The sequence below is a fragment of the Melanaphis sacchari genome, unplaced genomic scaffold (genome assembly GCF_002803265.2).
Source record: "Melanaphis sacchari strain LSU unplaced genomic scaffold, SCAv2.0 Contig64_pilon_pilon, whole genome shotgun sequence".
NCBI classification, from domain to species: Eukaryota; Metazoa; Arthropoda; class Insecta; order Hemiptera; family Aphididae; genus Melanaphis; species Melanaphis sacchari.
Genome location: NW_020271462.1, coordinates 1,251,769 through 1,279,281, shown reverse-complemented (window position 1 = coordinate 1,279,281; position 27,513 = coordinate 1,251,769). Strand labels below are relative to the sequence as shown.

The 27,513-nt window shown below is 27.6% G+C and overlaps 1 protein-coding gene across 2 annotated transcripts; it reads right to left on the bottom strand.

Moving 5' to 3' along the window:
* Window positions 1–35: 35 nt before the first annotated feature.
* On the bottom strand, window positions 36–20,586 carry LOC112600403 (hemocyte protein-glutamine gamma-glutamyltransferase-like). Of its 2 annotated transcripts, XM_025347597.1 has the most exons (14): window positions 20,422–20,586; window positions 10,884–11,091; window positions 10,286–10,410; window positions 9,209–9,341; window positions 8,579–8,805; window positions 7,926–8,100; window positions 7,189–7,443; window positions 6,523–6,685; window positions 4,392–4,489; window positions 3,493–3,659; window positions 2,766–2,889; window positions 1,350–1,510; window positions 356–486; window positions 91–235 (listed from the first exon to the last, which is right to left on the bottom strand). In XM_025347597.1, the coding sequence occupies exons 2-14, from the start codon at window positions 11,074–11,076 to the stop codon at window positions 91–93; spliced, it is 2,097 nt and encodes a 698-aa protein (XP_025203382.1). In that variant the 5' UTR covers window positions 11,077–11,091; window positions 20,422–20,586. The 2 variants fall into 2 exon arrangements, with proteins under 2 accessions (XP_025203383.1, XP_025203382.1); XM_025347598.1 differs by lacking the exon at window positions 20,422–20,586 and having other exon boundaries at window positions 36–235; window positions 10,884–11,076.
* Window positions 20,587–27,513: the final 6,927 nt, after the last annotated feature.

Sequence of the window (27,513 nt, the reverse complement as noted above, 5' to 3'; positions counted from 1 at the left end):
ATTTTTATTTTATTTATTATACAATTTAAAAGTTTTATTTATTAAGAAATATGATTATAATTTTTTTTTACAATAAAATTATGATTATTTTTATGGTAATACTGTGGCAGTTATGGTGTTTTTGATGTCTGTGAGTTGTTTTGAATTGAAAGACACCGTGACAGTTCGTTGTCCGTCATGTTCTGGTGTAAAAACTTCCTTATATGTGACATATTTTTCGTTAGGTTTTACATCTCTGTGTGAACAAACAATACATTGATAAATATTAGCAATATAGCATGAGTTGTTATAACATGGTAACACCAGCATCTTATATACATATATGTGGTATATTGTAATGATAAATAGTATGTACCTGAATTTGATGATTTTATGGATTCCTGGGCCTTCAATACTGAATGTGCAGTCTGTTAGAGTGACTGAGAGAGGATTAGTGAACGAAAAAGTTGCTTCACATCGTTTGTTAACTTGAAGTTGTGAATTAAGCTATGAGAAAAATTTTGACATCAGACATAATTTATACTGAGCATACTACATAATATAATGTTGAAAGCTAAAGAAAAAAAAATGTAATTTCACTTTGTTTTGTTTATAGAGACTATTAGTAATATTCTTAATTTTTTTATCCAAGTTAAGAATCTAACATCCATCTGAAAGATAAGTGCCAATATTTTGATGCACTTTAAAGATTTTTATTATATATTATCAATGACTTATTAACTATACCTATTTGCTTACCTATCTATGTCGTTAAAAGTATTTTAAATCAGTACAACCTATCTGTGTGTGGCAAAATACCATGAAGTCAGATTTTGTTATCATGATTGCTTTTGATGTACCTATTAGTACCAAAATAAAAATCACAATAAAATTCCACTTATAATCCATTATTCCATGGTTTAAAGGAGGATTAAAAGCTGACGGTATTATTTATTTTTTGTCATTATTACTTATGTGTAATAAGGCATTTAGTTTTCCTAATTAACACAGTTAAATAGATTTGTTTTAATAAAAATAAATACTGTTAAGATTTTAAACCAGGTTTTAGTTGCTAATGGTAAATAATAGGTAGGTAGGTTATCCATTAATTTTCGCAATTCTTACACCACGTTGTTAAAATGAGGTAATGTTTTACACTTTTGCCAGTGGTTGGATAAGACGTAAGACTCTAATAATGTCCTAATAAAAAGTGGAAATTTACCACTCCTTCAGGAGTTGTATATAACCATCGAAATGTTCTTGTAGGATGCGTTTACTGTAAAACTAGGACGTGGACATCTTATTTAGATTTTTCTCATGAGCGTCATTGACGTTTTACATTCATTTTGCATTTCTATTTAAACACTTACTTCTACGTTGAGTTGTGGTTTTTGTACTACAAAATCATCATCTTGGTTCCACAACTGTTCCGTGCCTTGAACGTTGGCTACACCCGTTATTCTTATTAAACTGTTCGACGACATTTTTTCCATGTACTCTGACGGCTTCACGAAAGTGTGGATGTTTTCTCCTAAATTAACAGACAATAACCGTTTATAATAACAATAGTAAGTTAGTGAGATTCTATACGACCAAATGCATTATATTATATTATGGTACCGACACTTTTATTTTTGTATTTACATGGATTGTTTTTTTGTACGTTGACATGTTTTTTTTTGTACCAATGTTTACACGATTTATAGAAAAAAATGCTTTAATTTTCAACTTTCATATCTTTTATAGTAGAAATATGAATATATTTGATACTTTTAAGAGGATAAAAATATAAATTTTTAGTAACTATCTACTCTTCAAAATAATCGGAGAAAAATCAGGAACTCTTATGCAAAACTTTCTTACCGTGATCTTATTCACATAGTTTTTCGGTTAATCGGTATCGGTTTTTAAGTTAATAATTAACAGTAATATATTTTATAAATACATACTAATATACCTATAATAATTAAATACCAACGAGTACCTAATAATATAATAAATGCAATATCTCTTTCAAAAATTTATTCAACCTAACGTATATAACTGTAAAATTGTAAAATAAATTACTATGATAAAAATATATCATAGTATAATAATAACTCACAGTGTAATTTTTAAATGTAATACTTAATAGTTAATAAAAGATGTAATAGGTTGATAAATCGTCTTCGCTTAGAAACGTTTTTCGTAAGTATAATATGATTTATTATTGATTATTGAAATCGAATTTAATACATTTACAGTTACATGCTTAACGAAGAAATGCAATTGACACTGTTCAGCATAGTGCGTATCAACCTATTTTCATTTTTTTGTTTTGTTAATGTGGATAATCACAACATTCACATTACTAATGAAGTAATGACTAATGATTAATGAATTATTAACTTTTAACTGTTCGTGTGCCAGTCGAAAATCGATTGTATATAGTGTACTGTATGCGCGTATTTATCACTATGATATAATGTTCTCAGGCTCCGGATTTTTTATTCAATGTAAGCAACCTTCCACTTTGATAATTTTGACGGCGACGGCAAGCTAACGGCTTAATTAATACTTAACAGAGCTTTCTGATAGTGACATTTCACAACTAAATAGTATTTACGATAAATATAAATAATAGAATTATTTTAAAATCCGTTTGTTATTTTAGACGTAAAAATATTAGTGTCGCTGACGTATTAATTCGAATCACGTCAACCAATGCGTCAGACTCCTTAACTTATCGCTAGATGGTAAAAATTTCAAAATAAAATAACCCTACGTGAGAACCGTGGACAACGTACTTTGGTTGGGTTTCAGGACGATGTTCGCTTCGCTTCTTTTCAACTTGTGGATTGTTGTGCCGGTGTACAAGATCGACGATGCTGATAGTACGATGGAAATGGATCGCGGTTCCGATGACGTGTTCTGTGTAAATACAATTAATTTATTAAATTGGGCTAGTTTGATATCACTGTTTGCCGAGGAACGAGACGCTAAAGTTCAACCGTAATAATATCATATTTTGTAGTCGGCGATGACACATAAGTAATATTTTAAACACTTCATTAACGTCTCCTTTCCCCACTTTCCAATGGAAATCAGTTTTTTTTCTGTCGAAAATAGTAATTTATTGCATAATATGGTTTTGTGTAGTATAATATTTTAAAAACCGTCAATGATGTACATTTTTATTCGATTTTCAATAATCACAATATTACAATGCGTAGTCTTTAATTTATAGTGAACCTAACTAGTTTTTAAATACATAGATATCCTAGATATCGATATCGATCCACTATTCTGACGTGTGTTTAGCTTTTTATAAAAGAATTTAATAATAAACCTATAATTTGAACAAATACTTCACTGTCGACACTCGCTCTTTTAAGTGCGCCCTTTTATAATATAGTACCTATCTATCTATATAATAATAATAATTTATCAAATATATTATTAACTGTATTATTTTTAAACTATGTAGGTATAATATACTTTTATGCTTATAATATAAAATATGTCTTTTCTTACGTGTATGCTGATCGCGATTTTGAAGCTTTCGCCTAGTGTGATCTGTTCGATGTCGAAAAGCTTGAACTCGACATCTTCGATTTGTGAGTCCTCCATGTCATATATCTCCTGAGCGATCGGAACCACTTTAATGGCTTTTTTTACGGCCATTTTGTCTTCCGGCGAGTCTAGATCATCAGAGTTCGTTTGTTAGTCTCATAAAGTAAATAGTTGTATGTATTATCTGTCTATCGATCTGTCCTCCATTCATTGTTTATTTTTACAATTGCTTAATTTTTTTATTATTATCATATTAATAAAAATGTTTAAGATTTGTTTCAAGTTTTTTTTTAACAAATAAAAAAAAAAATAGAGAAAACCTTTTCAATAGTATATGGTTGTGATCATGACATAAAAGGTCAAATAACTTGAATAATGATGAAAATGTATCGTTTGAAACGCCCTATGCGTGTTTGTCGATCGTAATTATTATGTATCTGATAAACGACTTATAATGTTATATTAAGATGTAATATTATGTATTTAGTATAAAAATATATTTCCGGTTCATTTTTCCACCATAGTGGTAGGGACAACAACGATTTTGTTTGATTATATTATTATTACATAATATTTACATCGATTTATTTATTATAGGGCATTTAAATGTTTACTATAGTTTCGATAACTACCTATTGTTATTATTAGTTTTATTTCTAGTTATTATTATTATTTTCAGTGATAAAAAAAATAAAAATATCATTTAAAATTTTTTTCTTTTTCTTTTTACTGGTCTTGATTTGTTATAGTATATATTAATTCGTTATCAGTTTTCCTCTCCAACTCATACAGATGACATAATACTATTATTAACTATAATTTACATTTTCAATATTATTTTAACTCGTTTTCATTCATACCGAAAGGATTTTTGTAGATTTCAGTAATATCTTCCATGTCTTCAATTTCAGGTAATACTTCTTGTCCGATTTTTTTCGTCACGATTAGTTTTCCGACGCTGCAAACCAAACACATTATTTTATTATGTAATGCCGAATATTATAAACTATTAAGGTTCGGTTATAAATATATATATATATATATATGTTATAAGTAATGTTAGCATTTAGATAATTTCTACATTAATCACCATGAATATCACTGAATATTGTCCAATATTAATATTAGCTGGATAATATGATATTACTCAAGTACTTTTGGTTATGTCTTGAAAACTATAAGAATCTATTAGTCGATAGTCACGAGATAAAATAATTTAAATTTATTAATAATATAATATATTATATTAGATATATCGTAATTAATATTATAATTTACATTTTATGTACATTTAATAAGTAACGAGTTAATGTTTATCATTAAATGAATATTTTAAATATCGAATTAAAATATCATTAACAATGCATATTTCAATGACACTTTGATAGCAGTGAATTTACACTTGCATCGTTTATTCCATTCTATATTCGAATTTTAGAATTACCTACTATTAATAGACTTAAAATTATTATTAAAATATTATGTATGAAATATATAATATCATATATATTTTATTAAAATTGTCCGGATTGTGTTGATATATTTTCATGTTTATGAATGAGGAATAAAATTAAATAACATTTAATACAATTATATACACTTTAGCCAAAATACATGGATAAAGTCATTATCAAAATATTATATTTGTAATACATATTTTTATTAAAACAATAAGTTAATAGCTGAAAAATTCAAATATTTATGATATCGTTGGAGATCTATATAATATGCATACATATATTAATACGCGTTGTTTGTTATGGATGGTGGTAAGCACTATTGCGTCGAGTAGGTGCCAAAGGGGCAGTTATCCTTATCTACGCCAGATGAGGAGAAAGAATAAATTCAAAAATAGACATATATACACACTAACCTTCTTCTGCCTACAATAGTATGTGGTTTTTGTCTCTCGGCGTCCGGCGTGTATGATAATATGAATAGGCATAATAAAGTAATAAATATATGTATCTGCCGTGCAGAACTTGTGTATAAAAGACCCAAGTATCATATTATGTGCCTAGGTAATATGCATATATAAGTCCATAACGTTAAAATATGTATTATACAGACACAGCAGAATACAATGAAATCGTTTTAAGTTTTAACATAATATAATATGACATGAGTTTTTCAGTAAATTTTTGGGTCTTGTTTATATTATGTCATGATAGTTTAAATGCATACGTTGTTATAAGTACATATTTATTATTAAAATTAATAAAACTATCGGTGTACGCATTAAAATAAAAATATTGTTTACCAATAATAAAATAATACCCCGAACATTGGATCACAAATTTGGTCGTCAAAAATTTTTATTTTTTTTTCGGATAGAAGAAAAATTTGTCTCAAAAATTAGTGTTTAGAATTAACGCGTTTAATTATGTTAAATAGAGATACAAGATACAATAAGAAAATGGTTGTCTAAGATAATAATAATAGCAATGTTAGATGCCTTGTATCAGTATTACATTATATGTGCGATATTCGTTTCCATCAAAATTGTGTTTTGCCCTTTTCCATCAATTGACTGTTTCACGTTTCCAAAAAAATAATATCTATACTATCTACTAAATGTTTTTTCTTAACTAGTTTATTTAAAATACTGTAAAATATCGATAAACAGTATATTATATGTAATATTATAAATTATAATCATATATTTTAATAAATACAATATATACATTTTACCTACATAGTATATACATTAAATAAAAGTAAAAATGATTTATTATTATTTTTCTTATTATTGCTTAATTATTCTTACGATATTAAAATTTAAAATAATATGTTATTTTTTATATTTTAAAGTAGTCAAGATAAATTTACTGTGCAATAGTTTTTAATTGTATAGAAATTGTTTTATTTGAAATGTAAAATTGGTGGAAACGGTGAAACGGATATAGTTAGAAAAAGAAAAGAGGGTACCTACATTTTTGGTGGTATCATATTGTTATGCCTTATAAATTATAATATACATTAATTACTCACTAATTTGGTATCGTTTTCACTCTGGACCAAAATCCGTCTTCCGATTCTTTGAAAACGCACATGTCGGCCCGCACTTCCGTGTACACGAACGTCGTGTCGAATCCGATGTTGACTTCACCCCGCCGGACTGCTTCAACGGGTGCAGGACCACATCTGTACATACCTGTTGGATGCCAGAAACGTGTTAGTTAAGGTAATTATTAGTTAAGTTAGGTAATTAAGATGTTGGTTGTTAATCGTACGCCTATCATATTACCGTAATAATAACCGTTAGCGATGATGAAATAATCGTATATTAAATAACATAAGCCCCGGAAATAATTTCAATAAATACAAAATCTCGAAGTAATTTTCATTGAGACCACCGTTTGTTTTATCCACATACGGTCTTATGTGTAGTTTTCATATTTTTATTACACCAAGTTAATGTTGTAAGTACGCGTTGCTTACAACATTTTTTACAAAATTACAAAATGATTAATCGTGCAATAGATCATTAAGTTGTCTTACGCGACTATATATATATATTTTTGCGTATGATAAAAATTAAGTGATCGAATCGCGAATTAAGATTGTCGATAAAATATCTACATTAATTAATCTAAATTTATCCACATATACAGATATTTGGTAAACTATGATAAAAAATAAGCCAAAACTTCTTACTGTCGCTCGTCTCTTGCGGCGTCCCGTCGATCGACTGCCATCCACCGTAACCATTGGGCAAGTCAGGTCTGGTCATCCACACATCGTTCCATACGTGGAAGTTCCAGCACGAGTCATTTGTGTAGCTTCCCGGGTGATTGTTGAGCTTCTCACCATTCACATCGATATAAGTATCGATTGTTAGACTAGCGTTCGTGTCGTGTGCTGACATGTAGTTGGTCACCGACCGACACGGTATTCCTAGTGCCCTACAAACTGCAACACATCGCGATAGCCGAAATTTAAATTTGACGTATTCACATTGATATGATTAGTGTAACTATCCAAGGCTCAGTAAGTCTATTATAGTGGTTGAATTTAAAAGAGATTAAGTAAATCTAAAGGTGTCGTGTGCATTTTCTAAGGTCTTAACTCGAAGTGGTGACTTTTATATTATAGAAGGAAAATTTAGTAGTGTTTATATCATGATGATATAACTTTGTATTATCCTTAATTTAATTTTTTGGTATCGCATTAGTATGATATATTATGTTTTTACTTTTTAATGCGATCCAATTAAAAAAAACCTCTATTTTAATTGTACGGCGTTTTAGATAGGCAAAATAGGTACATCATTAGCATATTTACTGGAGCTATAATATTGGTCATAACTAGAATAAAATTAAACTCTATTGAGTTCCGTTTTATTTTTTAAATAGTTGTTGTAAATATTATACGAGGCAACGTGTAACACTCACTTGTAACAATGACACCGGAAAATACCCAACATTGTCCGTACTTCACGGGTAGTTGAGTATTGTAAAACTCTTCAAAAATTGGAGTGCTGCCTATCCATGCGAATGGACTGGTGCCGTCTTCGAATGCACCGTCCCATTTGCCCTCGACTAGACCATTATCGTCCACGTTATTCGTCTAAAAATAAGCACTCAGCTGTTTAAATGTTCTGATAGGATTAGACAATGGATGATTTTTTTTGTAATCGAAGATTACACAACACGAAAATATTTTTCTTAACGCGTTAATATATATTTGTTTTATGCATCGCATAGTGAAACCGTTCAAGTATTTTGATGTCATAAACAATATTATACTGTAATGAGTATCAGAGTATGGGAATACAAAACGTATAAACTATTATTAATGCTAAGCAATTTGGTCATATATTTTAACTAGCAAAAATTAAGTTACATAAAAACTAATATAGTAATAATAAAAAAAGATAATTTTATGCATTCAAATCTTTTCGTTAGATTATAAATTTATTATGGATTAAAATTTATGAATTTCAAAGTTACTTTAAAAATAACTTTCTAACTTAATTTTAATTTTTTTAATTAGTCAATGCTTAATTTTAAATGTTATGCTAATCATATAAACACGCGTAACTTACAATTGCCGAAATGCATCTGGCCATTTTCACCGGATCAGCTCGGTCATGATGCGGGATAGACGATCTGTCGAGTAGCATCATAACAGACGGCAAGACTACCGATTCGAACTGTCCGAAGAACCATTGGTATCCTTTGGGTTCTTTGTACGTGCCTTGCCATACTTTTCCGTTGTCGTTGAGCACATATTCGTCTAACTGTTCGTTGTCGTTCAGGTGAACGCCGTCGTCTGAAAAATACACGCATATATCATAATTCATAAGTATATTATATCACACCTGAATGTATAATATGTGTCGTCGAGACATAGGCTTATGGATTAGGACCGAGAGAGGATCATAATAAATCTGCGATTTATACGTTGATGATTTTGGGATTAGCGTTTTTATTTAAGAAGAAAAAAAATAAAAAGTCTATTGAAAAATGAACAAAACAGTCAAATACATGATGATGGTCATTTATAAATTTTCGAGTGGGTAACAAAAAAATATTTGGTTATTGTCAAAAGTTTTAGTGTTTTAAGTGAGTTTCTGAGCTCGGCCATATATATATATTGTCAATAATAGTATGCAGCCCCCCACTCATATAACTCTGTATAAATTGATCACGCTATACGCAGCTATATAACTTACTCGGACACCAGGGGTTGAACAGTACGTAAATGGCTGTGTCGATTTGATGTTGATTGACTCCGGCTACGCCCTTCCGGGCCGTATGCACGATCATTTTCCACACGGAAACAGGAGCAAACGGCGGTATTTGTACCTGGAATACACGTTATTTATGATTGATATAAATACACGCTTTTACTCATAGCTGACCAAAAATCGTTTTTGGTGTATCAATAATAATATAGGCGTATTATGCTGCACACCGAATATACCTGCAGCACTGAAACCGAAGTTCAAGTGGTGGGTTTTCATAATATATAGTCTATTTAATATTCTATGTTCGTCACGTAGCTCTTTTGGGTAGAGATAAAATTTTTTTTCTTCTTATTTGTTATTCAGTATTTCATATAATGACGAACATTATTATATTGTTTCATGTCATCCGATAAAAATAATTTATCGATAGTTGATATTATACTAGATTTAGTGGTTAATTAAAATTTAACATAATATGTACTATGAAAATTTTCGCTAGTGTTTACCATACTTAAGATTGTGTTCGGGGTTGCCGACTATCAGACTTAATATTATACACTGGATATATAAGGTGTACGAAGGGTTAAAATATAATAAAACGTTACACGAAAATTAACTAATTTTGAATATTTATACATTTTTATTCTTAAGAGATACTATAAAAACAAATATTAAAACACACGTTAGCTGTTACAGACGATACTCTCGGAAATGGTAAATGTACCCTTAATCACACAAACGATATCGAGACGGTATTCGAATTTTTACCAAATTTGCTCTAAAATATATGGTATGACAGTGGCTACTGCTGTTGTGAAGTCACCTCTTTGGAATAAAAATAAAGTGATAACTGATTAAGCCAATTGGAACTTACCAATCGCTTCTAGAGCCATCAATTGGGATTTGTATGAACGCTCGAATAAAAAAAAAAAAAAAAAAAAACCGGAAAAAACCGGAAAAACTAACTCACTTTTTCGATTTGAAAATATAATTGACCAAAGTCGGTTCATTCTTTATGGAACACCTAATATATTAATAATAATACAATTTAAATTGTCTGACCTGTATAGTGACGGTGGACCCGGTAAAGCCGCTGAACCGGCCGTCCCATCTGTCGGCGATCAGGTCCTCTTTTTCTTTGATTATAAGCGCCGCGCTCGTGCCTTTGGCCGGAGCTGGGGTTGGTCCTATAGAAGAAAATTTAAAAATCGATTAAGTGGCTATAGTATGGCGATTGAAAAGTTGTTGTTGTGACACCTGAGGGGATAATTTCCTAATTTAAAGGGGTGTGGCAACGGAGTTGGATCTATAATAATAAATTCACGCCTCTTAAACGCAGGATGCGATCTGATGAGTATCATGTATGAATATATGGTCTGGGACTATGTTTTTATGGATGGGACAATTATTCTTCGAACTCATGAAACGCCCTTCGTTTCCGTTAACTGTTTTCATAAAAGAAATTCGTTTTCTTCAAATTTAAAAGAAATATATAATAATATGCTATATAAAAGGATTTAAGAAACGAAGGATCCTTACTGTTCAAGACGTTGACTTATCATTTAATTTATCCTGCTGTGATATTTTTCTAAATGTCTATTGTTTATTTAGTCAATGACATAAAATGTCATTACTATGGCATTACGTTATCATCACTCACCTGTTACCAAAACAATTCTAACGATATCTTGGGTTTTGTCGAATAGTCTATTAAACTTAATTCCTAAATAAAATGGTTGTCCACGGCGAAATATGGCTGTTGATCCATCCTGTAGCAATTCAAAGCGGTCAGTGTGATGTTCCACGGCGTTTTCCAAAGGATACAGATGAGTTGAGACCACTGCGAGTGCCATGACTAAATGTTGTTTCTGTAACAAAATAATTATATATATTTATACGTATTCTGATTCCCAGAGTGACCGGTTTGACCGTGTGATTTAACATAAAAAAATTATTTAATTGAATTTTTAGAATAATAACTTATAGTAAAAATAAAATGGGTAAATAGATAACAATAAACTTTGCTGTACAATAAGTGTTGAATATAATTTATTTAACTATTAGGTAGGTTGAATTAATTTTTCACGAAAACATTGCGTTTGAAAATTTTAATGTGTGTATACAATATAATAATATATGTTAAAAGTTTTAAGTTCCCACGAATCATTTTTTTAAATTACAACAAAATAGGCAACTAAAATTGTTATTCTTTGTTTAAATATATCTAATTTTGTCCAAACTTATATGCATATATATAATAAATATATTTTATAAATTTTTTAAATTTTTTGATTTTAGTATAAATTATTATGAGAATCCTTGCATTTAATTTTCAATTCTTAGCTATTTAAGCTTCTTAAAAAATTAACTACAAAATGTCATTGTAAAATCAATAAATTTATCACTCCACTCAGAATTTAAAATGAAGTTAATGACAGTACCTAGTACTTACTATTTATAATGTTTAAAATAAATTGATTTTGCTGTATGAATTAAATTAAGATTTAATCGTTAAATATAACCACTAAGTGCAAAAAATGTAGTATTTATATATATATTTAATGTATCAATTATTTAAATTATGCTTATAAAGAAAAAGTAAATACGTGACATGGTTGGTCAGAGTATTTACATGTTACATAATTATATTATTATTATTGGAGTTTTGCCAATAGCAAAAGCTGCATTATAATATGCGGTTGGCGAGTATCAAAGATTATAATTAATTTAGCATTAATTTATTATTGTACCTACTTAGTTACGCTTTGGGCTTTGGTAACAAGGTTTGGTTGCATAGACTAATGAATATTAATATTTTAAATAAGAGGGTATAATCAACGTGTTTCAAATCACATGCAATAAAAGATCGAAGCAATACGGTTTATAAGGAAACGGTATAGGGTCAAAGCTGTAAGGTAGTTCAAGAATAGAGCACTATTTTAATTAAATACAATTAGATGTAATGGAATTGTAGTTGTTTTTAAGTATGAAAGATACTGAACTAGATTGAATTGTACAAACATTTTTTACCGAGTAAAAATTGACATGGTCTTGATGGCTGATAATCTAGAAGTTATTACTGAAGTAATACAATTGAACGACTCTGTGAATTAGTCAGAAACAGGAGTATGTATGACTGATTTAAAGATTGATAAACTAAAATATGTAAAAATAGTAGTCTATAAAAATAGTTTAATATATTTGTAAACAAAATTAAGTAATAATAAATATTGTCTTTAGATTATGCGTGTATAATTCCAAATTTAATTAAATATAATGTTATGTTACCGGTATCTGATTATTATATTTTTATAGAGATATTTGAATGTATTACTATAAATTATTGACGATATATTAAGCCCTAGACATATATTTATCAGAAAAATGTAATAATATTGGAAATTATATTATTATTCTAAACTATAAATGCTCGGAGAACGAGAGGATTAAGTACATTTATCCTTTGCCGACCTTATTAAATGCACTGTTTTCATATACATCTTATCAAAGCACTTTCTGCAGTCGGAGAGTATTTCCGGGAATGTAGATGCAATAAACATTATAAATGCAATTTTTCTTGAACGTTTTCCGTTTTAATCGCGTGTGCGACGTCTATTTCATGAAAATCATTTTCCTTGTGCTGCAGTACTATAGCGCTTTTATTTGGCTGCGGGGTTGTATTTTTAAATTTAAATCGAATATTAATTTGTCATATAGAATTGTAGACAATTGTTTATGGAAATATAAATATAAACTCAATATAAAAAATTGCGTTCTGCAGACTAGTGAATATAATATTATGTATTATTAAGTTACAGTATTTAAAAAAAATATGTACTTATAAAATGTAGTATTACATGTATAAAGGTACGCATTGTACGTTGTACACTGTCTTGTATGTGAGTTTAATTTATGTTAAAAATTTTATGAGGTCGTTACATGTCATTTGGATGAATTTAATCATGATATTTAATGTAATCACGAACCTATCGTGTATAACAGACAAGGTTAAATGTGCCATGTTTAAAAATGTTTATTCGACAAACTGCATGAAATATTAACTAGTGCATATTGTGTTAATCTTGTTTAAGTTTTGATATTTTTATAGTACCTACCAAAATTCTGGGTATGTATCTATAACACATATAACATATTTAAGCAATTTAATCAATTTTACGTTTTGATATTTAAAATTTTTGGCGATTTGTTCTGACCAGTGCCAAATATAGACTAATAAAATTATTGGCACGTGCGTCGGTATTTTATTCTACCTTCGACAATTGCAACTCAGGCAAATGACAGTGTAATGATAACATTATTGATTCGCTATTAAACGATACGACTATAGTCTATGACGACCATTCGACTAAACGACGAGTATTTTTATCATCGGAAATTAATTTAGGTCACTCGTCCTGCAAATGAAAGACCGTGATCAGGGATATCTCTTCTATATTATACTATTTTGCAATGTTCTAAGCGTTGTATGTATCGAATTTGTTATATTCTTAAACTCTCTGATATTATCCTTTAATGATAAACTTTTATTTGTTTGTATTTTCAACAGTGCAAATAAATTAATAAAATAAAAGTAAATTTGATTATATTATTGGCTATTATTTACTAGGTAACCATATTATATTGTTTGAGAAGAAAAAACTACATGTTATAGACTCGGATATTATCTAACAATTAATTTAGTAATTATTAAGATAACAAAAAAAAAAAAAAATGTAGTTGATTATTATAATATATTGTTATCTCACATTTTTGACCTATTTAATTTTTTAAAGTAGTAATTTTGAATATTTAAGTTTAATTTCTACAATATGGATAAGAGGAATATTTTTATTGATTTTTAAACAGCACAATATTATATTAAAAAAAAAAAAATACGAGTTTCCGTTAAAGAATAGTTCGAAAATATCATAGATTTTAATTTGTTAGTGAAAATTATTAAAACTATATATATATATATATATATAAAAAAAAAAAAACATACAAACAATGTTAAGTACATCACTCTGTATGTTGGGGAAAAAAGGTTTAGAATGTTGAACTATTTACTTATCTCTTCACTTCGGTCGTTTATATCAACCGACTTTGGGAACGGTACGCGTAATTTATGTATTTACTTGAATTAATTAATGAAAGTAATAACTACTATTATTATTATCATTATTATTATTGTAGTAATTATACTAAAAATATACTAATGTGAAATATAATACTTTATTAAAAAAAATATATATATATATATACTATAGTAGGTAATTATTTTGTTTTATCTGAAATCGAAATTTGTTGTTGCGTGATTACTACGACTTACAATGGTATTTATTATAGTCGTTATCAACGCACAACGATAATATATGAATGAGGTTTTTCACTTGCCTCTACTCGTGTTTACCGATGTAAAGTTGGTTATTACGCGAATTATGTAGAATGAAATTTGTAAGTGGTATTCGATTTCGGGACTGTTATTATATTATATTTTTAACATGTAAGACCTTCATCTCAATCGATTATTCGATTCCGAAATGAATGTTGGGAGGTGAAAACCGTCTTTCTCTCTCTCTTACGTTTTTGTACTAGGTGCAATACTACGACGACAGTGATAGCAGTCGGACGGGCCGAATCGTGTCAATGTATACAATTACGTATTATTATTACTATTAAATACACGGTCGTAACTGTATTTAATAAATTTCAGCGAAGGTGGTGTGACGACGTATGCAGAAAACTAATTCGAAAACTGAAAAGACTTAAGACGGTGCAATTCATTATATTAACGTTCAAGTGAGCGCGTGTATAGGTACCTACTAATAATATTATGTTGTTCGACAGCGATTTGCATAATTATTACAAAGGTCAATCGATTTGTATTTTCCTCCTCAAACGTAATGGGAATAAAAATAACATACGCACGTGCATTCAGATACTTATATAGTTTAATAATAGTATAGGTGAAGGTCGAGTAAAAAAAAAAAAAAGAAAAACCGGTCCACCAAGGAATTCGCCTAAACTCAACAACGTTGTATCGAGATAATATCATATATTATATGTATAGGTAAAAATCTTATTGTAATTATTATATATTTATTCGATATGTAGGTATACTGCTATATTATATTTTCCGCAAATTTTAAACGACGACTACAAAACCAACAAAAATAGTAATAATAATTATTATTAAACGTGTAGGTGGTAACTCAAAATATTGTCGCAAATTATTCACGCCATTTATAGAAAAAAAAAAATTGTTTTACCACGTGCCCATGTTTTTTATCGGATTATCATAATATTTTTATTGTAATGAATCACAAACGTAACATATGATGCAGTTATATTATGGTAAATTATGATTATTGTGCAGGTTTTCTCCATCGTCGGATTATTATCATAAAAAAAACGGAAGAAACCCGTTTTTTTCGACCAATAAATTTTGATATAGATAGTGATAATATGTTAAATACGTCATCTCAGTCAACCGCAATCGTGTACCTATAAAGTAGCACCGTGTCAAGTAGTCCAAGGACTAATTTAACGTGTGCATTGGAGACCGTGCCCAACGATACACTCATGTATTATTATTATTTATTATCATTACAATACAAAACAAATATTGCATTAACATAACGTTTGGTTGGGCGATCCGATAACGATTTGGCCACTAGACCAAATTTGGTTGAATCGTCCGATAGAACGCGTTCTAACTTTGTCTAATGGTATACACCCAAGTCATTGTCCGTGAACTATGGGTTGAGATTAAGTTGTATTCAGTATAATATGGTAAGAGCTAACCCGACGACGGAGGAGGATATGCGTTTCCAAAGCACCACCGCGGCGGTCCTCATCCTTGCGTAAATCCATCGCCACGCTGAGTGCATACAATGCATAATATCACATTCGTCGAACCGACTATACAATTTGGCTAATGCGTATACCATCCGTGCACGCTGCTAACTGAAGTGAAATCGTCCGAATGACGCGTACGAAATACTTTATAATATATAAGTATACTAAATATATATATAGGTATATTAAATAGTAAATATGGTATAAACCTGATCCATACCTATGTGCGTTTAGCTAGTACGTGTTGCCTGTACGGATGTAGTCAGGTTATGAGTCAAGGTGTTTTGTTATATTGCAAAAGTTAGTTTGACGTGACATCGCGGTTGTGGAAATACATTTTGTGAGCGCTATCCGCGTTTCTATAGTATTATTATATTAGGCTTTTATCAAAGGCACTGAATGCGTTTTTCGACGATGTATTAAATTTATTATAAAAACAGTGTGTTTTATACGTATGCGTTTTTACACACCTCATAGACGTAAAAAATGGATGTTTTTGGGAATAGAATAATCCGCTTTATCGTAATTGCACGGTTGTGTTGTGTATGTCGGACGAAAGGAAAATAGTTGATATACATATATAGGTAGTGTTATAGACAATTGTTAGACTCACTTATTGAAAACATTTGAAACAATTTTAATTTTTCTCTGATCATTGATGCATAATAAATTATACTCACGAGTATAAAAATATAACTTTGATTTTAATTGCGATGTTATTGCAGTGTACGCATATTACGAAAAGGACTGTAAAAAGTGCGGTATACGAGTGATAAAAATAAACAAAAAATATATACGTGGTTAAACCTTTAAAAAAATATAGTAAAAACATGAAAAAGTCTTAAAGCAAGAAGAAAAGTGATATAACTGCTCCTTCGGTATTTTTTCGTTTGTATTAAACCCTCCTCTGTTTTTACGCCGAAACACCAATCTCTTTGCCCAATTTTGTCCAATCACGTTTCTTGTAATTACAAATATAATACAAAATTTATACTTGAAAACAAACGCTTGTACTCTATCTGAAGACGGACGTTTTCCCCAAATAAATGGTTTTGGTTAATAAAGGAGGTAGATAAATACGTGAACTTTACAGAATACTTTTTCAAGTTCTCCGATATGAAAATAGAATTTTGACGGGTAGTTTGTAAGATAAATATTTAAAATTTAGATAATTAGAGTAAAACAGCACAAAGGTGCACCACAAAATGTCGGTCCTCTACTTTTCTTATCTAAACTTAAAAATTAAAATACTTATACTATAATAAATTATTGGTCTGAAATTTGATTTTTATAGGTTGAAATATTTACATTATTAATCTACTTCGGAATACAAAACTAAACATGGATGTTAAAATTAAGAAGAGTAAAAAAGATAAATAGTAATGATAATTACTAAATAGTAAAAATATAATTATTTTCCAATAAGGTTGTTTTTACAACTTAAATTTATATGAAAAAAAATATTTTCAAAAACAAAACAGTTTTTGAACTAATGAGTATTTTATGTTAAGCGGATCATTTCGTGTACTGTATGTATACAAAACATAATTACATATTATATATTATGATATAATATAAAAGTTTTGTACTCAGAATGACTTGGTGATAATTTGGCGTGATCGATAGTATTACAAAAGTTCCAAAATAGCCATAACTGCGTACGATAGTCTTAGAGACTTGAAATATCCATGGTACCTACCTATCTTCGTATCAGTATGTAAGTGATATATTAAGAAAATATTTTCTAAAATTTGCATTTTAAAAATGGGGTCATACAGGAGTTTCTTGGCTTACGAAAAACGAAAAACGAATAAAATAATTATTAAATTGGTATATTATATTTTAAAATTGATTAAAACTGCCAAAATTACTGCATTAAAAATATGTGTAGTTTTCATTAAATGGAGTTGTGAATAGTTAAGGATGGGGTAAATCTATAGGCATTATTTAATTTGTTACAGGAAACGCTATACAGGATAAGCTAGTATTATATATTTTATTCGTGTTTCACCTAATCATATCTATAATTATTATTACCATAATCATTTTCATCATCGGATGTACTCATGTATGTTACCAATTTCAACGACCTGTGATGCTGCTCGAGAATCGAAAGGTAATGATTACGGTAGACGGTAGTTATCGATAGATCGAAAACTACTTTACCTTAAGTTGTGGTGCATTATTTTTTATCGATATTGTTAAATGGGATAATTATTGACGATGAAAAGTGATTATAGTAATGATTGATGAGAAATATTGTATTTTACCGTTTTAAATGCTCGCGGGATAGAGTTAGAACAAAATATATTTCTCTATAAACCGCAATACAATGTACGGTAAGTTAGTTAAGCTCATGAATAATTAAATATTTTAAATTATTAATATATATATAAACGGTATTTTACCTTAAGGTATAATAATAATAATAATAATAATAATAATAATAACAATAATTAAATTAATTGATTTGATGTTATAATATTTTCTACTTGTGAATAGGTTATTGTTATGTACATGATCTATATAATGTAAATTATAAGATATAAAATAAAAATAAGTCAAATAAAAAAAATTAAATTGTTTGTAAAAAAAAAAAAAAAATTGAATAAATTAAGTGAAAAAAAAAATGTTTGATAAAATATTAGATACTTTAACTTGCCAGTTATAATTATGTATTAATGTAATAACATTTGTTTAAGTGAAAATATGAAAACATTTTTGATTATTTCATCTAAATTTTTATTTTTAGGTATATATATGAAACATATATGAATTTAAATATATTTTGCTAATTAAATCTAATGTTTAAGTGATTGAAACTGAATTGAAATGCATAAGTTAAAGTTTAATCTGATTAATAAAACATTGGACGCTAAATAAACAACTACATATTTTGTTCAATTTTAATTATTCAATTATAAACAAAAATATGATCTAGTTAAATGTGATATCTATAATAAATATATATACTTATCAGTTATTAATAAAAGTTTTAGTACTTTAATAGGAGAGATATAAATTCAATTAATATGTTTATACGTTTTAATTTTATATATATGCATTTTTACATTTTTTTTAAGTAGAGACTACAAATTAATTTTCTTTTAAATTATTAGATAAATTATTTCTATAGCTAAGTGCAAATAGATGATTAGGTATGTGATTATAATACATCTCTGTAAATCAGTAAAAAATGCGTATTACGTTAGGTCAAGATTATTTAAAATTTTACAAAAATATTATTTAAACATTTGAACCAATTGCATATTATTAAAAATCTATTTATTATTAACATACGGCAATTTGGATGTTTTAAGATATATTATACTTTGAAAATTTGAACTTTAAATATGTATTTTGTTTAGGATTTGGATTATTAATGATCTTTATATCATGTACTATGTCTCTTAATAAATAACCTCATTAGAAATACAATAAAGGTAGATACACATATAGAGAATAATTGTATTTACATTTAAAAACTAAGATGAATACTTAAATTTAAAAAAATGTATTCAAACAGAATTCGTTTTACCTAAAAAAAGTCAAAATTTTATTTTTAACTGAAAAACTACTGAAATACGCAATAAATTAAATTTTTGAAGTATAATAGTGTATAATAATGTGTGAAAAGTTTTTGATCTTTGAAGATGTTGTAACTTTTGTGCTTTTGAACTATCGTAAAAATTGTTGACTGAAAATAAATACACTCTAGGCTTTTTATTTTGGATTTACCGAGATTTATGAATTGGAAAAAAATAAACTAAGTAAACAAAGCAAATAAAATGTTTGCTTATTGTATGTATGTGAATGTTTGAAAATTTCACGAAATTGAAGTACCTATTGAATTATTATCATAGTTTAAATTTTTTCCTTCCAGTTTAACAATGAACTTATTTTTTTAACTTTATGTTATTTATTAGTAAATTATTTAGCAATATATAAAAAAATTATTTATACTTTTTTATTATATAGGTAGTGTTACTTGTTCAAATCCTACCTGAACTCTACCTACCAGAAGGCTAAGTTCAAGATTAAAAATAATGTTTGTATCAATTTCATAATATTGTTTTCATTATAAAAAAAATAACCTTTTAAATATATTCGTGAATAATATTACGATTAATATAATATTATCAATATTGCATTGAACTTTTAATTCTGTTTTTTGAATAAATGGCTGTGGTTGGATGAAAAATCAAATTAAAAAACAACAAAAAATCCGTGCGAGAACATAAAAAGCGACACGATTAGGTCTGTTTCGATATTGTATAATGTACACATTGCGTAAGTATACAAGTTTGGAATCATAAAGAAATAAAAAAAAATATATTTACCTCAACGATGATCGTGTATGTGACCCGACGAACGATAGCGAAACGGCGTGCAAAGTGCGAATACAGTTGAACGCAGTAACTTGATTAAATTGATATAATATTTTAGCGGTACGTAGTAGGTACGTTGTGGACGGACCGAGACTGTCGGACTGTTATGCGACGGACACGGCACGGGATTTGGTATTTATCGGGATAACCTAGATTTGACGATTCCTACTCTCCTCCTTCCAGCCGCTGCAGAGTCGACGATGAACAACAGGAAAAAAACGCATCTGGCCGATTACCGCGACGACGAGGATGACCTCCAAAAACGAAACGGCACCGGGCACACGGCAATGGAAACGATAATAATAATGTTTGATAATAGTTGTGCGCGTCATATTACAATGTATAGATCTCTAGGGATAGAAATGCCGGAAAAACCACTCGAGGCACCAGAAAATATGAAAAAGTTATTGAATTTAAAAACAAAAAATTTCAGAAAAAACACTTTAAAGTTTCAGAAAATAAAAAGAAAGGAATTTCGAAGAAATTATAAAATTATATTTACGCTTACAATAACTTAAAAGTATATAAAAATGACGATTAAAAAATAGACAAAGGAAAAACTAAGTTCTCATATCGAATTCTAAACAATTTTTACAATTTTTTTATAGTGACCACTAAGGTATGGATTAACTTTAAATTGCTTTAGTTTCAAAACTAAAGCTTGGCGTTGAATTGGAAATAAAATTAAAAAAAAAAAAATAGAAATTTAGTACGTTAAGATTAATGTATATTATTGTTTCCAGTATAATGTCGTATTATAAACACGGATATTATTATTTTAAAAATACCAAAATAATGTATATGTGAATAAAATTTGAAATTTGAAATTAATTCTATTATTGTGAACAAACATAGATTATTATTTTTCCAAAATATATTTTATTAGTAAATTTTTCTATTTTTCCTGAAAAACCTATTTTTTTTTTTTACGAAAAATTTATTATTACGTATATGTGCAAAAAGTAGATTTGATTTAGACCAAATCCCCCTACCTCTCATTCGTGTCAATATTGCATCGTTGGTGTGTTTTATCACGTTTCCAGTCAATGTGATAATATTATTATTATACACAATCGCGATATACTTCGCAACGTGCGTAATATAGACGTGCGGTGAGTGTCGATTATGTGTCCAATTCCAATACTGTCGTGGGTAGTGGGTTTTTTTTCGCATCGTGCGGAAATGCGTCGATCCGTCGTCCCCGAGGTCACGGTCGGTTTTTTCGTATTCATTGTGGGAGTCATAATCACATAATGTTGCATCTGCTGAGCGCCGTTCACCCGAGTTTTCCCTAAAAACCTATTGGATTTCTTCGCAGACGTTTAATCTAGTTCCGTGAAATTTTCCGCGTACACTCATCGAGCGCTACAAATGCACTGGGTCAAGGTGAACATTATTATTATGCTTATTTCGTATTATTTTGTTTTATCTTAAAATTTACGTTCAAAAAAGGGCGGGGCTTATTATATTACACATGTTCATCAAGTTAGGACAGAAGTGTGGGGAGATTTGGAGGGACGGAAGAAAAGAGTTCTTAATTCTTACATTTCAAAAACTACATTTATCAAGCACTTTTGGATAGGTAAAAAAATTCATAGAGACATAAAAAACGTGTTTAATTTTTTTTTTAAACTTAGGAAAAGTAAAAGAAAAGTTGACAATAATATTTTCACCAGGCCATTAAAAATTATACGAACTGATTTAATTAAAGATTATCTAATATAGATATAAAATACAACAGTATAAAATCTATGAGTAAAACGATGTACGATAAGTGACTTAAAATTCTCCACGTTTTTTCCATATTATCTAACAAATAATAATGTTTCAATCGAAACTGCAGGTGGAAAATTATTTTTGTTTTGTTTTTTTTTTTTTAATGGAGACCAGATTGTTTTTGTTCCAAAAAATGACGAATTTGTCTGTAAAATTACAAAGGAAAATTAAAAATTTATGACAACACTAAATGAGTTATTTGCAGATGGCACATTTGATTAAGCGCCAAAATTTTTTTTACAACTTAATTTCATACATTTTTTTACAAAATATTTTTATATCTCTAATGTGTAATATTTTTTTTTTTGTAAATAAAATAAAATAAAATAAATTTATTTGAATATATAGAAATATCTTTTGGAACTATGTCAAAAATTTTTCACTTCAACTTTTGATGTTCAAAAATTTCATTTAGACTTAAAATTTGAAGCTTGTGAAGCTGCAAAAGAAATATTTCCAAACGTGATAATTTTAACATGCTGTTTTAATTAAGGTCAAACTCGTTGGAGAAAGGTTATATTTAAAATTTTATTTTATCTAGGTATATGTTAATTTATAAAATATACTCGGCTTTACGATTTTGAAGCAAGATTTAAATAAAATAAATTGAATAAAATATTTACAGATTAACGGAGATTCGAATCTGAGAGGATATTAACAATGAATTAGGTCAATGGCCAAAATTATTTTTCGGCTCACTATTTCTATTACGAAATTTTAAATGTGCTTTAATCATTAATAGCTGAACCTTCCAGCCTTGAAGAAGGTTATGTATCTACATTAATTGCGTTCAATGCGTTATTTCTATCGTGTTTTTAGGTACATGAACTTTCAGTAAATCCAAGTTATGATTTAAAAAATATCAAATTAAATTTTTGTTCCTTCCAACGTAAATTTTATCAGTACCTAAGTAAATACAAAATTTCTAAGTTTTTATAATTATTTTTAGAACTATAAATGAGCCAGAGAGCTTTCATAAGACGATAAGCAATATTCATTTTCAATCGTGCTATAAAAAAGGTAAAAAGTTCGCAGTTGTGTTGCACTCAATATTATTTCTATAAAATCACGACCTTTTGCCAAAAAACAAATTTATTTTTGTGCATTAACATAGATATTAATCAAACGATCTAAATATGAAAATAATAACTTACTATTTTTTAAGGTAAACTAATTTTGAAAGTTTTGAGAAAAATTTTTTTTTATGGAAATCACATTTATTTAGGAAATTATTTTCTTCATGACATTTATTTTATCTTTATTTTAGTGTGTTTGACGGATCAAAAAATATCAAAATGAAAAGATTTAGTAAAATTAATATAGAAAACAGATGAGATAGTGCTTATTATACAAACAATATGGCGGTATGTATACCCAAGACATTATAATATTATTATTTCAAGTGAATATTAAACGTGAGAGTTTATGTGAGAGTGTCAATCTTTTGGACATAAGACGAGCTGGTTAAAGAAATTTAATTTCGAAACAAATTTAACAATTTAATAACGGCTACCCGTGTATTAATTATTATCGAGACATTATCCTATCACTTATCAGAGTTATCTGTAATGCATTTCAATAACTTGACAATAGGAATTTAGAAAATATTATGTTTAATAACTGAACTCATCGTGTCTCACTTGTCATTTAAAATAATAAAAAAAATTAATGTAAATTAGTATTCACATTCATTTTTTTTATTATTTTACCTAACTCGTGGTCGGTTGTACACGTATTGTCGTTTAAGTAATATATTCATTTATAGTACATTAAATATAATATTATACTGCTGCTACGGTGATTTCTGTAGAAAGTGAATATCGATTGGCATGTTAATATCGTGTTGTAATAGAATATTATGTGTTGCAAGTCGTTTGAGGATAACTGTAAAAAAAAAAAAAATTAAAAACAAAGAGTACTTCATCTCATGACTAGTTTCATATAGTATGCCTACCGGCACATCAATGCGTGATGACTGGTCACTAGCAATGAATTTATTGCGAGTGACTAATAGGTATTACGCCGCCGCTCTAAATGGAGCGAAAAAAAATGATTCATACCCTTCGTCCGCACAGCTGAATTATTGTTTAAGAGATATTGGCGTAACAGACATTTAGACAACACCATTTCTTAGTAATACGATTGAGGAAAGTGTGCTGTAGTCGGTAACAATGTAAAATAGTGTATGATCTATAATATTATACTTACATATTAGTATAATAACAGACTGCGCTCAGACTGTTCAATGTTTACTGAGTAATGTTTATGCGTATATACGACGCAGTTCACTATTATTGGTCTGTCAATAACAGGCGTATAAATCGTTTAAAAGTTGGTTAGATACTATAATTATGTAATTATGTGAATTCTGATATAGGTAATATACAAGTTGTAGTATATCAGGATAATTTAAACAATGATTTATACCGTTTTCATGTAAATATTATTACGAATTGTGTATAAATTTCTTTTGAAATTTATCGACTCCCGCTTTGAAGTAAAATGATTGTACTGTAAATTTTGCATTATAAAACACTTAATGTGTAGATATTCATAAGTACTTTATATCTATATATATATATATATATCTATAAATATCTTATATAATATGTATATTTAAAATATTCAGTAAGAATTTTCGAATTTAATTGAATATATTTACTATATTATGATTTAAGTAACCTTTCATCAAACTTTGTATAATTATAGTATTTCAAATAATAATTTAAGATTTGGGCGGGGTGCCAAATATATCGGTTTTACAATAATAAATATTTTTTGTGTCTAAACTTCTTTTAAAAAAGAAATTCTTTACATTTTTTATGTGTAAGTATAATAATTAATATAAGTATGATTGATAGCATATAATATTGAAACATTACAACGTTTATGAGCAGACACTTGGCCGTACCATTCCACATGAAACTTATTTATATGTATTTTTTTTTTATTGTCTAAACGCTGAAGATATTTTTATACTAACTTCAATTATGAATATTGAGTATAATTTTTAGTGAAGAATTGTAACTACTTTGCAGTTGAAGATCAAAAACAAACAAAACTTTTCAAAATAATTGTGAAAAATATTATAAAAATGATCAAAATTTGGAATATTTACAAAACACTAGTTTTTGATCAAATGTTTAATATTCTTTTTTGTAATTCCACAGTCTATAGAGATTAGTAATTTTCATCAGACTTTTAATGTGACTTTTTTTAAAATATTTAAACTAATTTTAACTATTATTATTGGAATTTGAAGTTTTTTAAATTGTTTTCTTTATTTTTCTTTAATGTTGATTGAAATGTTAACGCTCGATTAAAGAGTTTATCAGTTTAACACTAAAGTCCATATAACTTTCGTACTTATAGACATTTTAAGATATAAAAAATACTATATATAAAGGAACAAGTATTTATATAAGTCATATAAAGTTAAAATGTTGACAATATTTTTTAAAACATTGGAGATAAAACATTTTTTTTTTTAATTTTTAAATTTAAACTACTTAGGCTGAAACTTTAATAGAACATTCATCTTAAGTTTTTCTTACAATGACTTAAAAATCTTAAATATAAATACGTATACAGTTATACACACAATTTTTTATACATATTTTATATTCAGTTTTGATAAATTTGGATACAATTAAAACAAAAAATAAAAATTTTAATTATCTTGATTTAATTTAAAAAAATTTATTCATAGATCTGAAACTTTTTACCTCTATATTTTAAATTTTGAGTAAAGATATGAATTTATTGATATTTTTCTCCATCCTAATTTTTAAGAGCAGTGAAAATCTTAGATTTTAAGCTTTGATTCTTTATTTTGTTATTATTCAAAAACAAAAAAAACCATAGAAACTAGAAATGTTCACCAAGAATTCATACTATATTATATTTACTCGTAAAGTAACTATTTCTTTTTAGGTAGATGATTTTTGTTATTTTGTTTTGATTAAAAAACGAATAACCATAGATACTTGAAATTTTCACCAAAAGTATATGTTTATTTTTCCTATACATATTATCATTTTTTAAATATTTTGAGCTATTTATAAAAATTTGATACATGCATTTTTTTCTATAAATATCGATTTTTCTGGGTTAAAACTCTTGAAAGTTTAATAAAAGATCTCACATAATTTGTTCTTATATCTATATAAAAATTATAAAAATATATATGCATCGTTTTTGTTAATATTTTGGTAAATTTTGTTAAGATCACAAAAATTTGTATTGTATTTGAAAATTTAAGAAATATTTGATTTATATAGCTGAAGCTTGGAAATTTAATAGAAGGTTCCTTATAAGTAGTTCATATTGAAACAAAAATTATAAGATTTAAATTAAGAAAATTCTAATTTTTTTTATTATTCACTACTCATATATATTATTATTACTATTATACTTACTTAAAATATGTTATTTTCAAAATATTTTGATTAATTTTAAGCTATTTATACTACAATATCAATATAATTTATTTTTGAAAAAATTAGTTCAACTCTCCGTTTATTCTGTTAATAATATATATAAAATATAATAGACAGGTATATTGTTATAAAATATTTTTAGAAATATAAGTTTATCGTAATATTGATTCATCATTGGTTTCAAATTCAAAACATTTTTATTCATTATTAATTATTATATGGTGGTTAACTCAATGACAAGATTTAATTAATTTCTAATATACAACAACATAACATAGGCTATTTTTTTTTTGCATATTTACAATGTATTTATTTAATATAGCTACATGAATATTAACTTTTATTGTTATTCGATATTACAAAATTTAATACATATTATTAAATGTAATGTATATTATTTTTATTTTTAATATTGATTCAATAAATAGTATTATACCAGTACTTATTAAACGTGGTAGTGAATTTTCTTTTATTTCTTAACATTATTTTCTATAAAGTGTTTATATCGATTTTATTTATAATTCAATTTAGTTTGATACGTGATGTATAAAATTAAAGTACTATAACATTTATTGTACATGCAGTAATAATTTAATAGCTGAGCTAATTTCCATGGTCAAGGGTTCAAGTGTTATTATATGATTAACAATTGTTATGAATATCGATTTATATTTATGAACATTCAACATAGTACATTGGTTACATAATAATATGTAATTAATTTAAAAAACAGCCCAAAAGCTTTGTTGATGCGAGTGGCTTGTAAATCAAAATTGTCATTCATTTGTTATAATAATACCCGAATTATAGATATTTCTAAATACGTATT

What these genes read in the sequence shown, in the direction of transcription:
- LOC112600403 (XM_025347597.1), bottom strand. Translation starts at nt 11,076, where the DNA reads ATGGCACTCGCAGTGGTCTCAACTCATCTGTATCCTTTGGAAAACGCC. An exon ending in GGTCCACCGTCACTATACAG is followed by an intron (nt 9,342 to 10,285) that starts GTCAGACAATTT and finishes CGTGTATTCCAG; the next exon opens with GTACAAATACCGCCGTTTGC. An exon ending in GCCGCAAGAGACGAGCGACA is followed by an intron (nt 6,686 to 7,188) that starts GTAAGAAGTTTT and finishes GGCATCCAACAG; the next exon opens with GTATGTACAGATGTGGTCCT.